Source organism: Giraffa tippelskirchi, chromosome 11 (assembly GCF_054371585.1).
Source record: "Giraffa tippelskirchi isolate mGirTip1 chromosome 11, T2T-mGirTip1v1.2.pri, whole genome shotgun sequence".
Taxonomy (NCBI): Eukaryota; Metazoa; Chordata; class Mammalia; order Artiodactyla; family Giraffidae; genus Giraffa; species Giraffa tippelskirchi.
Genome location: NC_137285.1, coordinates 18,816,600 through 18,829,754, shown reverse-complemented (window position 1 = coordinate 18,829,754; position 13,155 = coordinate 18,816,600). Strand labels below are relative to the sequence as shown.

Genomic DNA, 13,155 nt, shown 5'->3' with positions numbered 1-13,155 from the left:
CAGTAGTTGCAGCACTTGGACTCAGTAATGCGGTGCATGAGCTTAATTGCTCTGAGGAGGGTAGAATCTTCTTGAACCAGGGATGGAACCCATGTGCCCTGCATTGGCAGGCAGATTTTTTTTTTTTAATAGTTGTATTTATCCATTTGAAAAAATCCAATTAAGTTGAAGTTTTTAAAAACTTTTTATTTTGTATTGGGGTAAAGCCAATTAACAAATAATGTGATAGTTTCAGGTGGGTAGGAGGATTCTTATTCACTGTGCCATCAGTGAAGTCCAGTCAGGCAGTTCTGAACTTGCCTTTTTATGCAGCAACAATCAGCTGGTGCAAAGCAGTTGTTGCCTCTTTAGATGGGGTGTGGGCGGAGCAGACCCACAGGAGCTGAGCATAGACTAGGGGAGCCTGACTACCTGGGTTCACACCTACATCAGCTGCTTGCTAGTTGTGTGACCTTGGGCAAGCTACTTGGTCCCTCAGTGCCTCAGTTTCCCTCACTTGTTAAATGGGGATAATACTTACCTCCTAGTGCTTGCACTGCTGCGAGTTTAATGTCAACAATGTTGCAAACTGTGGCTGGCACAGCGTCAGTGCTATGTGCTTGCTCTTGTTATTTTTAGAGAGGGGTCTGGGTGAGGGGCTCTCGCCTGAGTCTACCTAGCACTTCCTCCCCTCTAGCACAGTCCCATGTGCCCTGTGCATGCAGATGTATGGAGTTGAGCCTCGGTTTTTGGCTCCCACAGCAGATGAAGCGAGCACTCTGCCTGTGGGGCTAAGGGGCAGAGGGAGGGGTGGATGAATTTGAAAAATATGGTAGAAGGAGAACCATCAGCCTTGAGAGCTGAGGGAAAAGAAGTCTAGGATTTCCAGCCTTTGAGCTTAGGTAACCAGCGGTAGCAGTGGTGGGTGGGTGGAGGCATGGAATAGAAGTGCCACTGATCAAGGTGGAAAATACAACAGCAGGTTGGAGAGGGAACATGAAGGAAACTGACTTGGAAGTGTCTTTTGTTGAGCCTTGAACTGGACGCCTTGGCATGTTCCTGTGCTGCCCTGCAAGGCCTTACAGCATCTGCCTCCCCCATGAGGTACCTTTTAGATCTCATTTCCTTGCCTCACCTTTCCTGTCACTCAGCTGCTGCTATACAAGCCTCCTTGCTGGTCCTCAAACATACCAGGCAGGCTCCTGCCGCAGGACCTTTGCACTCACTGTTCCTCCTGCCTCAGACACCTTTCCCCCAGATCTCCACAGGGCTGACTCCCTTATCTCCTTTGCGCTTTGTTCACATGTCAGGTAAGTGGGCTTCCCTGACCATCCTATTTAAAATTTCATCTCCTTCCCCCTGACACCCCCTTCTCATAGCTATTTGTTTATCATAACATTTATTCTTTTTTTAAGGAAGTTGTTTTGGGGTGGGGGTATGCTTGGGAAGATCCCCTGGAGAAGGGAAAAGCTACCCACTCCAGTATTCTGGCCTGGAGAATTCCATGGACCATGGGGTCACAAAGAGTTGGACACGACCGAGCGACTTTCATGCTGGGTGTTAGTTTTGGCACATGGACTCTTAGTTGTAACATGCAAACTGTGGTTCCCGGACCAGGGATCAAACCCCAACCTCCAGCCCAGTAAGCACCCCACTCCTTGTGAGCATGGTACACTCCCTACAGAAAGAAAGGAGGAGGAGAGGTAGAGAGGAGAGCAAGAGAGACGGCGTATCTGTAAGAAAAGTCAGTATATTTATGGTTTGCTTTATAAAAGTTACTATAATACAATGGTACATAGTATTGAATTCACAAAAATATGAACAAATATTTACAGCAAGACACACTCACAACGGAAACACTTCTCTTCAAAACAAGTTACATACGATGAGAGTCTATATGCACAAACATCCCTAAAACTTATAGATTCTCTTCTTGGCTGGAGGAAGGAGGGAGGGAGGGAGGGACAAGAAAAAGAAAAAGCAGAAACCCCCAACTCTTGAAAAGCAAGTTTGTTCAGTGAAAATGAAGGCATTGAAAGAAAAATGACTTGACACATTTCTGGCTATCACAAGCCATTTCAGGGGTGGGACAGGGGTTCCTGCGGACAGGGAGGGCCCAGGCCCTTACTTGCCCTTAGGGAAGGCTGGTTGGGCAAGGTGAGGCCAGGGTGAGGGGTGAGGCAGGACCCCGGACCCTGGTTTCCTCACATCCCCCACCTCCACTTCTTTTATGGGAAAAGGGGATAGACTGAAGCCAGCCCCTTGGGGACTGCAGAAGTAACTTAAATCAGCCATCTCTACAAACTACACATTTCCTCATGTGAAAAATAAATATTTCCTCAGTTGCACAATGAGGCAGAAAACCGCAAAAGGAAGAGAAGGTTGCCGCTGTACCCAGGTCCCCCTCTGTGTCTTCATGCCACCGATTTCATCGACCTTGAAACCAGTGGGCACAGTCTCAAACAGAGAGGGGTTGGGGTGAAGAAATTAAAAAAAAAAAAAAAAAAAAACACAACAAAACCACCAACGACAAAAAAAAAGAGAGAGAAAAATAACAATTCTTTGTACAGAATTTACATGATAACAAGCTTGACACAAGCTGAGATACCAGAGGCTCCGGGCCTGCATCCACAGGGTGGCATGGCCCCACCGAGAGCGCTCCCGTCTTGCTGAGGATGACTCTTGGTCACAGCAGTCACTTTCCATAAATTATTTACACGCCTGCTTTGCTTTCTGGGGTGCGGGGGACTTGCTTTGTGTGTGTGTGTGTGTGTGTGTGTGTGTGTGTGTGGGTTTTTTTGGAAGTACAAAGAAATAAGCAAAAAAGTCTTCCCACGTGTTTCTACAAGAAACAATGTTCCCGAGAAAAAGTCCTTTATGGCAGCCTATGTACAGAAGTCGGTTCTGAACTTCAAAAACCTATTTTTTTTTCCCTTCGTTTTGATTTTATACACGCATGAGGAAAAAAAAACAAATCCATGGAAAGGAACTTGGAAGAGGATGATGTAAAGGGTTAAAAAAAAAACCAAAACCTGTCAGACTTAGTTGTGAGTTTTTAAATCTTTTCCAAGATTTTCCTTTCTCTGGGAGAAATACATCTTCTCACTCAGAAAATAAATATGCTCTTGACTTCCTGGGGTGAGGGCTTGCTGGCAGGGTGAGTCAGGCTCTATGGGCTGGGGGCAAGCAGGTGAAGCTTATACGCAAATTAAAAAAAATGCCACACGCATTCGATCAGACACCTGTAGTGGCGGGATTGGGGGACCCGCCTTCCCTGGGAGGTTTCTCTCTCCCCCTGGTGAAGGTGAGGGCCGGAGAGAGTCAACATCCCCCCTTCCAGCGCCCCCTGCCCACACTGGGGCCTCCTGGAGGCTCCCTCATTGCTGGCATTTGAATGAGAAAGTAAACATTGAACCCAAGATTTTGGGGATGGCGGGTGTGGGGCAGCATGGAGAGCCCCAGGGGAAACTCCTGCTTGGGGCCAGCTTGGCTCCACCAGGGTCTGCTGGAGGGCATGGCGGGGCGGGTAAGGCACCCCCAGGCTACAGGGGAAGGAACAGACTGCGAGGGGGATGGGAAAGAGGGGGGATCTTCTCACTGAGCCTGCCAGCAGAGAGGGGGCCTTCCATAGTGTTCTGAGGTCAAAGCCGCCTGGCCTGACCCCCTCCTCTGCAGCACCTGGCCGGGCGCCCGGGCCTGGAGGGTTCCAGAACATGGGCCTGGGCCGACGCACAATCAAACTGAGGCCTCTGCAGCCCCAACCGGGGGTCCCCACTCTCTGATTCTGCTTTCACATTTCAACGGTTAAAATATCTTTTCTTATGAAGAGGAAGAAAAGAAAAGGAGAAGACAGAACAACGTAGCAGCATTCATGGAAAGAGGCTGACGGGGCAGGACAGGACAAGAAAACATAGAGGGAAAGAGGTGGATGAAGGGGAGAAGATGGGGGAAGACATTTACACCCGAGTTAAACCAAAGTCCCAAAAGGAGCATTTGAAAAAAAAAAAAATGAAGGAGACATGGGCTGAGACAGAGAAGCCCTTTCCCACTGAGGGGCCGGAGCTGCGGTGGGACCTGGGGGGTAGTGTTGGGGGCGCCAGGCCCTGGCACGGCCACTGGGTAGAGGGACAGCACCTGAAATGGGGGTGGGAGGTGGGGCCCGGCCCCAGAGAGCCGGGGTCCACGCTTGGGAGCCGGGGTGGCTGACAACCCCGGGCGCCGGCCTAGTTGAGGGTCCCCCGGCAGTTCTCAGAGCCACAGAGGCAGGGGATCTTGACGTCCTCGATGGGGAACTTGTAGTCATAGGTGATCTCCTCGTTGACATTGATGTGCTGCTTGGAATAGATGACGATCTTTTTCTGCGACTCCACCGTAATCACCTTGGCATAGCAGTTGGGCTGTGGGTGGGATGGGAGTGCGGAGGGTGAGCTGACCTACCTGGGCCCCCAACCAGGCCCTCGCAGACTGCATTCCCTGAAACTCAACCGAACCCCGTGCTCAAAGCCTGACGCCTTGGCCCCACAACCCCAGTGCCCACTGGTCAACTGCTCTTAGCCTCGGCTCCCCCATTGGGCAGAGAAGGACCCCTAGCCTCTGATGTTAAATGAGAATGATGATTGTAATAATAATGAATTATTTCCTAGGGAAATATTCAATTTTCTTTTATACCGTAGGTGACCCCAAATTTATATTTCTAGCCCAGGCCCTACTTCAGAGTTCTAGAGAAGGGATCAGCAAACTCTGGCCCCCAGCTGCCTGCTCTTGCAAATAAAGTTTTATTGGCACACAGTTGCCCTCATTTATTACACATTGCCTGTGGCTGCCATTGTTACAATGGTAGTTTAGTAGTTGTGAGATGGTCTGGGTCACAAAGCCAAAAACGTTTACTACCTGGCCCTTTACAAAGAGGTTGGCCTGTGCTCCAGACCCCCAGATCCAACTACCTGCTTGATATCCACCTTTGGCAGCTCAAGGAGACATCTTTGGCTCAGTGAACTCAAACTGAGGGCGTGGCCATTCCACTCACCCAGTCCCCCAAGCATCCCTCCCCTGCCTCGCCTCCCCTCCAGCAGCGCTGGATCCGGCCTACCACACTCAGCAGGTTCCATCTACAGGGCCTCTCACGTCTGCCACCATGGGCTTGGACTCGTGAGTCCCCGCTGCCTCTCTCTGCTCTGAATAACTCCACTCCAGCCCCAACTGCCAGGGAAGTCTTTCCAAAGGGACAGCAAATTTTGTCACTCCCGGTCAGTAGCCTGCCTCAGCTTTTAGAGAAAGTTCTCAGCTCTGCCTACAAGGCTGAGTGACCCAGCCACCAGCCACCCTGCCAACCTCCTCTTCTCTGCCCCTCAGAGAGGTGCTCTCCCTCCCTCCCTGCCCCAGGCTTCACTTCACTCACACCTGCACCCGGGTAATTCCCTCTCATCCCTCAGGCTTTCACAGGAGACTCTCAGAGAAGTCCTCACTGGCCCCAGGGAATGACCAAGTCACCATGCTGCAAGCTGGCATGTACTGAGAGCCCACTGTGTCTGCACAGGCCTATGCTCAGTAACCTGCTTGGTCCTCCCAACAACCTAGAGGAGGGACTGTTATCATCCCGGTTTTATAGCTTGGGAAACTGAAGTAGCAAGACATTGAGCAACCTATCTATGGTCACTCACTAAGTAGCAATGCCAAGACTTGACCCACAGTCAGCAGTACCTGACCTCCCATTTGAAGCTCCTGTGCTTGTCTCCATGAGGACCACCCTTGATATCAACATCCACCCAAACACCCCAGACTCATGCCATCTCAGCTGTTACTAGCCCTGTGTGTTTCTTTAAATCAATTTAAAACTCAGTTTCTCAGCCACACTGGCCACATTTCTAGTGCTCAGTACCACATGTGTACAGGAGTGGACAGCAAAGACGCAGAGTACTTCCTTCACCATAGTAACTTCTACTGGCCAGCACTAATCCCAGAGGCACAGAAAAAGCCCAGCAGGGAGAAGGAACTCTGCAATTATCAACTGTATGGACCGTGTCACGAACACCTCTGGTCTCATTAGGGCCATTTGACAGATGGGAAAACTGAAGGTCAGAGGAGAAGGGCTCCTCAGACAAGGTCTCACACCGCCTCCTCCCTCCCGAGCCCCCAGTCGTGGGCCCCATGCTTGGAAAGGAGACCCGCTGGTTCCTGTGCCAGCGGCTTCCAGGTCCTCCCAGTACGCCCCCAGGGGCGTGGCCCTGAGCTGCGCACTCACGTTGCAGCTGTGGTTGATGAAACGCGCGAAGTTGCCGCACTTGGTGGCGTCGATGATGGTGTCGTGGTCCACCCGGAACATGTAGCTGCTACCGATGCCCTCGTCCTCGTAACGTTTCTCCCGCATGTCTGCGATCACCTGGCCAGGAAGAGGCTTCAGTCTGGGTGGGGCGGGGCTAGCCGCAGCCCTGCCCCTACACCTGTCCTGCCCGGCAGTGCTTACCTGGCGGATGTTCTGGCCCACGTACTCGATAACCATCTCGTCGGCTGCGATGGGCTCCATGGCGAACAGGCCCCAGTCGTGAATGTGACTCTTGCAGAATTTGAGCTTTTTCTTCCGGAACTGGGGGAGGGACGGAGATGGGGGTGAGAGTCATGGCCTCCGGTCCCAGGGCTACCCCAGCCGCCCCAGGTGGGGTCCGGCCTCACCTTGAGCTGGTTGAACTTGAGCAGGTCACTGTCACAACTGCCAGTGAAGGAGGACAACAGGCGCCGCTGCTCGGATCGCCGCTCGGAGCCTGCCCGTGTGGAGGCGTGCGGCTGCGCGGGAATGCTCATGCCCTACGAGGTGGGGCCGCGGGTGACAGATCAGAGAGGAGTCTGGCCGCCTGGGGGACCTGGCCTCACAGACCACAGTACCTGTGTCCCCAAGCTGTCCTTGGCGACCCTACTCTAAGCTCTGTGGCCCCAGCTTCCTTGCTCTGGGCGCACCTATGCCTGTCCTGTCCTAATCGCCACCTCTCCTCCACCTGGGTCCTTCCTGTCAGAATCTGAACGTGCTCAAGTTCCTCTAATCTTAAATGTAATGAAACAGCATCCACTTCACTCTGTCGTCTTTTCTCTTCTCAATAGAGATTTGAAGCATCTCCACTTCTTGGACAGACGATGGTGATCAGGGACTTCCCTGGTGACTCAGTGGTAAAGAGTTCGCCTGCCAATGCAGGGGACACTGTTCAATTGCACATGACATGGAGCAACTAAGCCCTTGTGCCACAGCTGCTGAGCCTGAGCCCAGGACCCGCAACTATTGAGCTCATGTGCCACAACTACAGAAGCCCACACACCCTAGAGCCTGTGCTCTGCAACGAGACGCCACTGCAATAAGAAGCCGGAGCATACAACCAGAGAGCTCACCCTGCTCACCACAACTACAGAAAAGCCTTCATAGCCACAAAGACCCAGCACAGTCAAACATAATAAATAAATAAATAATTTTTTTAAAAAAGTAAAGATGGTGAGTGTTTACCTACCCTAATAACCCATGGCTTTCATTTGAAATCATGACTCCTCCCAACACCCTTGCATCCCTTCCCTCTCTTGGCTTTCCTGGTCCTGTCCCTGCCATTAATACCTGGAGTTTCATTCACCTCCAGGCGCTCTCCCTGGGTCAGCTCATCCCTGCTGTGGGCTTTGGTTAACACTTCCATCCTGATGATGCCTAAATTTACATCCTCAGACCGGAAGTCCCCCTCCCAGGCTCTATACTGTACCCATACATCTAACTGTCTACCAGACCTCACTACCTGGATGTTCCACAAACCCCAGAACTGAAGCTGTCCTAACATGATGGTCCCACTTTCCCTCTCACTTCTGTGCTTGGCATCCAGTTACCCACTGCCCCAGGTGAGACCCAGCAGCGGCATGCCATTCTGCCTCCAGTCAGCCCCCAGTCCCATCCATTAGACTTTCTAATGTTCTAATGATCCTGCTAAGTCTTTCAAAGGCATCCACTTTTCCCCACACAGCCCTCCATGCCCAACCTACCCAATTTATTTGCTGAATTTAAAAAAAGATGAAGGTAACTTCTCGAAATGCAATTCAACACTGTTTGCACCCCTGAAAAAGACCCTTCACACTCTCCCCTACCTGCCGCTCACCTCACCTCACCTCTCACACCTGAGCACCCGGGGAAGTGGCACCGTGAGCCAGCCCCTCTGGTTCCACAACTGCTCTGGCTGCCTGGCACCCCTCCCAGGAGGGCTCCAACCCACTGCCCAGCCTGGGAGGCTCCTGGGTGGGCGGGCACCTGATGGCCCTACCTGGGTATCCGTGGGGGGCTCGTCGGTGCTGGCACGACTGCTGTTGAGGTATCTGAGCTTGTCCTTCTTGTCGATGGTATAGAAGCCCTCACTGCGGGCACAGCCCGTCACGTGCTCCCGGATGCCGTCGTCCCGTTTCTTCTTCTTAGCTGAAGAGAGGCTGGTGGGTGGGTGTGGGTCAAGGGCCACATGGACATTCTTGGAGAGCCCCATCTTCCTGGGCCTGGCCTCACCCTCAGACCCATCTCCAGGATGCTGATGACACCCAGCTCCACCACCCACACCTAGGCCACCTCCCTGAAGCTGCCCACTGCCCAACTCCACTGTGGTCAGAACTCTGTCAGGTACCTAGCTGCATGGTCCTGAGTGTGTTTCTTATCTACCTTCTGCCTCAGTTTCCCCATATGCAAATCAGGATAATTATGATGCCCCCTGGAATGATTACAGATGCTTAGTAGAGTTCCTGACACAGAATAAATGTTCAGTATATTAGTTTGGTACAGCAGGGATAAAGATAGCACCAACTTCATTGGGTTGTGCTAACTATGGGGGCATTGTGATTAATAGCCCAGGTTCTGGAGCCAGATTTGCCTGGGTTCAAATCTCTACTCAGTTACTTTATAGCTGCATGACTTTGGGCAAGTAATTCAACCTCTCTGAATTTCAGTTTCTTCATATGTAAAATGGGAATAATAATAGCCCCCACCTCCCTAGGCTGTTGGGAAGATTAAATTAGCTGATGAGGGGGGAGCCAAGAAGAGTGAGCCCTCTGTCAGCCCCCGCTTCTGTTATGTTGTACAATCACGTTGTTACGTTTGACCCCAAGACCTCTTAATTCTGGCACACAAGGCAGAGATGACTCCATACAGAGCCTGGTGTGGTGCCAGCACATGGGCACCATCCACAAGTGGTGGTGACACGCACCCTTGTAGGAGATGCCGCCCAGAGAGGTAGGAGTGGACCCCTGTGTCCTGGGAGGTGTGGCCCCCGCCCCACCTGGCAGGATATAGGGATGGTAGACCCAGAGCGTGTCATTGAGCCAGTCCATGCCATTGTCCTGCTGCAGTAGCCGCTCGTAGGTAACACACAGGAAGCGGATGTCCTCCTCGTCGATGCCACCATTCCAGATGTCATAGAGGATGGTCATCTCCTCAAACTCTGAGCGGGGCCGGAAGAGAGGCTGCGGTGGCGAGAGCTCGGGCGAGGCTGAGACCACCAGGTCCTCATGGCGCTTCTTCGGTGGCCGGCGCCAGGACCCCCGCACCTTGGCCAGGTTCATGAACTCATCGGAGATCTCGTCACGCCCACGGGGACCCGGAGGGATGGCCTCGGAAGGCCACTGGTTCTCTAGCTCCTTAAAGGGCAGCTTAGTGGGCTCAACAGGTGGTGGAGGTGGGGGTGGAGGGGGCTGAGGGGGCAAGGGTGGTGGGGGGGCCGGGATCCCCGCGTTCCGGAAGTCCAGGGTCACGGTCCGGGGATCATGGGTGCTAGGGAAGACAGGGGTCTGCGGCTGGCCTGGCAGAAGCAGGAGGTCCCTGCCCAGGGCGGCCCCTCCTGGCGGTCGGACCAAAGGCCCATCCAAGGTGAGCACAGCTGGCGGTGATCGCCGGGGCCGGCCCGGCTTCCTCTTGATGGGGGGTGGGCAGGGGGCCAGTGGGGCAGGCAGCAGAGGTGGCAGTTGGGTGGGGGCCCGTGACTGGGCACGCAGGACGGGTACAGGCAACGCTAGGGGCAGGGGCAAGGGTAAGGGCAGAGGAAGCGGCAGGCCTGTCTCCAGGAGCACCGGGGAGGCCAGGGGGCCAGACCGATCGTCACGCCGGCCAGCTGGGAGGGGGCAGACGGGCAGAAGTAGGGGCCCCCCAGGCTCGGGGAAGGTGGGTGTGAAGCTGAAGTCCCGGCCAGGTGTCCTTGGGAGGCCCCCACTGCTCAAGCTGGGGGATGGGGATGGGTAGGAGAAGGGGCTGCCGGGCAGCTGCGGGGAGCTCAGGGCCAGGCCGCCGCTGCCCGCTGTCGGCAAGGGCTCCCCGCTCGGTGTGGCCGGCACCGCCTCTGAGCTCTGGGACTTGCCCAGGCTGCCACAGAGGCTCGGAGTACGTGGGGGCTGGTCCTCATGGTGGGGAGGCTCCAGAGGGACGGGTGGGAGGGAGAGGTCTGGGGTCTCGGGCTCTGGTGGTGGGCTGGGTGGCCGGGGCGGTCGAGACGGTGGCAATGGTGGCTGCAGCGGTAAAGAGAGCAGCACCGGGGCCTCAGGCTCCGCTTTCAGGTTGTCCTCTGGAGAGCAATGGGCAGAAAGCAGACCTTAGTTATTGACTCAAACGGCCCTCGGTGCCCTCCTCATACTACCCTACTGTGCCCTGGACACCTCTCTGGGTATGTACTCGTACCCTCTGGATTCCTAGATACACAGCAGGATTTGAGAAATGTTGGTGGGACTAAATCAAAGATGCAGGAGACATAGCTGGCATCCTTGACACTGTCTTTAGAATGGTGTTCCGGTGAGCAAGGAACATCCCATGGACCAAGAAAATGAGCTCTGCTATTGAATAAAATTAAACAAGTCCCTTTTCTACACGACTTGTAAGAGCCTTTAAGGTTTTCTCCTAGCATTTCTGTCCACTGTCACCTAATATGTTTTCTAACTTATCGGCTGTCATCTATCAACCTGCCCTGAGTGTAGTAAGCTCCAGGAGGGCAGATATTTTTGCCCATTTTGGTCCACTGTTGTATTATCAGTTCCTAAAACCATAAAGGAGACAAAAATATGGGCTTTATAAATACATTTAACAATTTGCAAAGACCTGTGGTTCTAGAGTCAAATAAAAAACTTAAACAAAATACAACGGGTTGCTCTCCTTAAGGACTATTAGAGGTACAAACTAACCGCATGTGGCTATAGTAGTTTATGTTAACTAAAATTAATCAACATTACAAATTCTGCCCCACAGCAGCACTCTCCCCCTTTCTCAAGCTCTTAGCGATGCTGTGTCTAGTGGCTGTGAGGCTGGACAGGACAGAGAGAACATGCTGATCACTGTACAAAGTCCTCTTGGACAGCACTGTCAGAGCCTTTCACGTACTTTGTGCAGCTCCACCAAGATGGTGGAGGGGGCAGTGCCCACAGCCCTTTTTAACCCGCCCAGCACCCCTCTGGTGATAGGTACCCAGGGCCCAGAGGCCTTCTCTGCCTATCACTAAAAGACCATACATATCCCCACACTTCCTCTTTTGGGAGCATCTCATGGGACTAGCAGTCCAAGGACTAGACCCCAGGGAAATAGTGAGGAATGGTGACAGCAGCAGACCTCCCTTTGGGGTCTAACAGGTGCCCAGCTTCGTCCTGGCAAGTCATCTCGCTCCATCCTCCTGTATGACCTTATGGGGGAAGCACCATCCACCGATCCCATTTTACAGATAAGGAAATTACTTGGTAAGTTTAAGTGATGGCACAAAGGAGCCCCGGTTCATTCTGATGGTTAAAGACATCTTGTTTCTATTCCCACCGCCTTCCCATGGGCTGCAAGTGTTACCTGGGGTGGGCTCTGGGGATGGCAGTGGCCGGGCCTCCATCTCTCCTGCAGGGGGTTCTGGAGACAGCAACCTGGCCCCTTCCTGGTTCAGGCCTGGTTCCTCGGGGGGCTCCTTGCAGCTAGCCAGCTCCTCGACACTCACAGGCACGGGGGGCTCTTCCAGCATCGGGGTCCGCTCCTTGGGGGCCTCATCCTCAGCCTCAATGTCCACCTCCTCTTCTGGGCCCTGTGACTCCGTTGTGGGTGCTCCTGTGACCACTTCATTCTCAAAGTCCTTGTCAGGAGCAGCGGGAGCTGTGCTCTCGTCTGCAGCTGCCTCCCCTTCCTCCTCCTCCTCTTCTTCCTCCTCCCCGGCTGCCAGCTCTTCTTCATCTTCCGAAGATGATGATGAAGAGGACTCGGAGCTTGATGCGAAGTCAGAAGACTCAGAACTCTCACTGGTGGACTCAGCTCCAGGCTTGGAGGTGGCTATGCTCACCGTCTCCTCTGCATGGGGGACACGGGCAGGGGCCCTGTTATTATCTGCTGTGCCCCAAAGGGCTCAAAACAGGAGGCACTGGGGTGACTCGGGTAGGTGGAGGTGTGTGTGTGTGTGTGTGTGTGTGTGTGTGTGAGACTCGGGTAGGTGGAGGGGTGTGTGTGTGTGTATGTATTAACTCACCATCATCTGTTTTTATGTATTAACTCACCATCATCTGTTTTCTTTAAACGGAGGTGAAATCCACATAACATAAAGCTAACCATCTTAGGGTAGATGACATGGTGGTATTTAGCACCTTCACAATGTGGAGAACTGACATTTCTAACTTGTCCCAAAAGATTTTCACAAGCTCAAGAAGCAGCCCGTTCCTTTCAGCTATCACCCCTCTACCCCCACCACTTGACCCCAGCAACCACTAGTCCACTCTTTGTCTCTATTGTTGTTCAGTTGCTCAGTCGTGTCTGCTCTTTGCGACCCCATTGACTGGAGCACACCAGGCTTCCCTGTCCTTCACCGTCTCCTGGAGTTTGCTCAAACTCATGTCCATTGAGTCGGTAATGCCATCCAACCATCTCATTCTCTATCTCTGTGGACTGACCTATCCTGGAAATTTCATAAAAAAGGAATTACAGGGCAGGCTGTGTTTGTGTTTTAATGACTTCACACTTCATCGTCAAGAAATCCTACCCCTTCAGTATTGCTGACTATTGTGTAGGCTCTGCTTCCTGCAGAGGGACCCTGGGCTGGGCCAGAAGCCACGCTCACCTGCATCTGAGTCCCCTTCTTCCTTCTCACTCGCCTCTGACAGGGCCGTGTCCTCGTCGTCATTCTCAGACTCATCCCGGTCGTCACTGTCTTCATCATCATCATCCTAGGGGAGAGGGATGCT

General features: G+C 53.1%; 1 protein-coding gene across 6 annotated transcripts in view; it reads right to left on the bottom strand.

Moving 5' to 3' along the window:
* Positions 1–1,711: 1,711 nt before the first annotated feature.
* SETD1B (SET domain containing 1B, histone lysine methyltransferase) overlaps positions 1,712–13,155 on the bottom strand; it is a 23,750-nt gene continuing 12,306 nt past the window's right edge. For 3 of the 6 annotated variants that reach the window (XR_014068513.1, XR_014068515.1, XR_014068514.1), the window contains 8 exons: positions 13,032–13,137; positions 11,786–12,271; positions 9,255–10,529; positions 8,259–8,418; positions 6,649–6,780; positions 6,443–6,562; positions 6,221–6,358; positions 1,712–4,376 (listed from right to left, as the gene is read on the bottom strand). Coding sequence is in view for 3 of the 6 variants with exons in the window: in XM_081540102.1 (XP_081396228.1) it covers positions 4,203–4,376; positions 6,221–6,358; positions 6,443–6,562; positions 6,649–6,780; positions 8,259–8,425; positions 9,267–10,529; positions 11,786–12,271; positions 13,032–13,137 (2,586 nt within the window). In the remaining 3 variants the exon portion in view is untranslated. Of the gene's footprint in view, positions 4,377–6,220; positions 6,359–6,442; positions 6,563–6,648; positions 6,781–8,258; positions 8,426–9,254; positions 10,530–11,785; positions 12,272–13,031; positions 13,138–13,155 lie in introns of all 6 variants that reach the window. The other 3 variants (XM_081540102.1, XM_081540101.1, XM_081540103.1) reach the window with 1 other exon arrangement.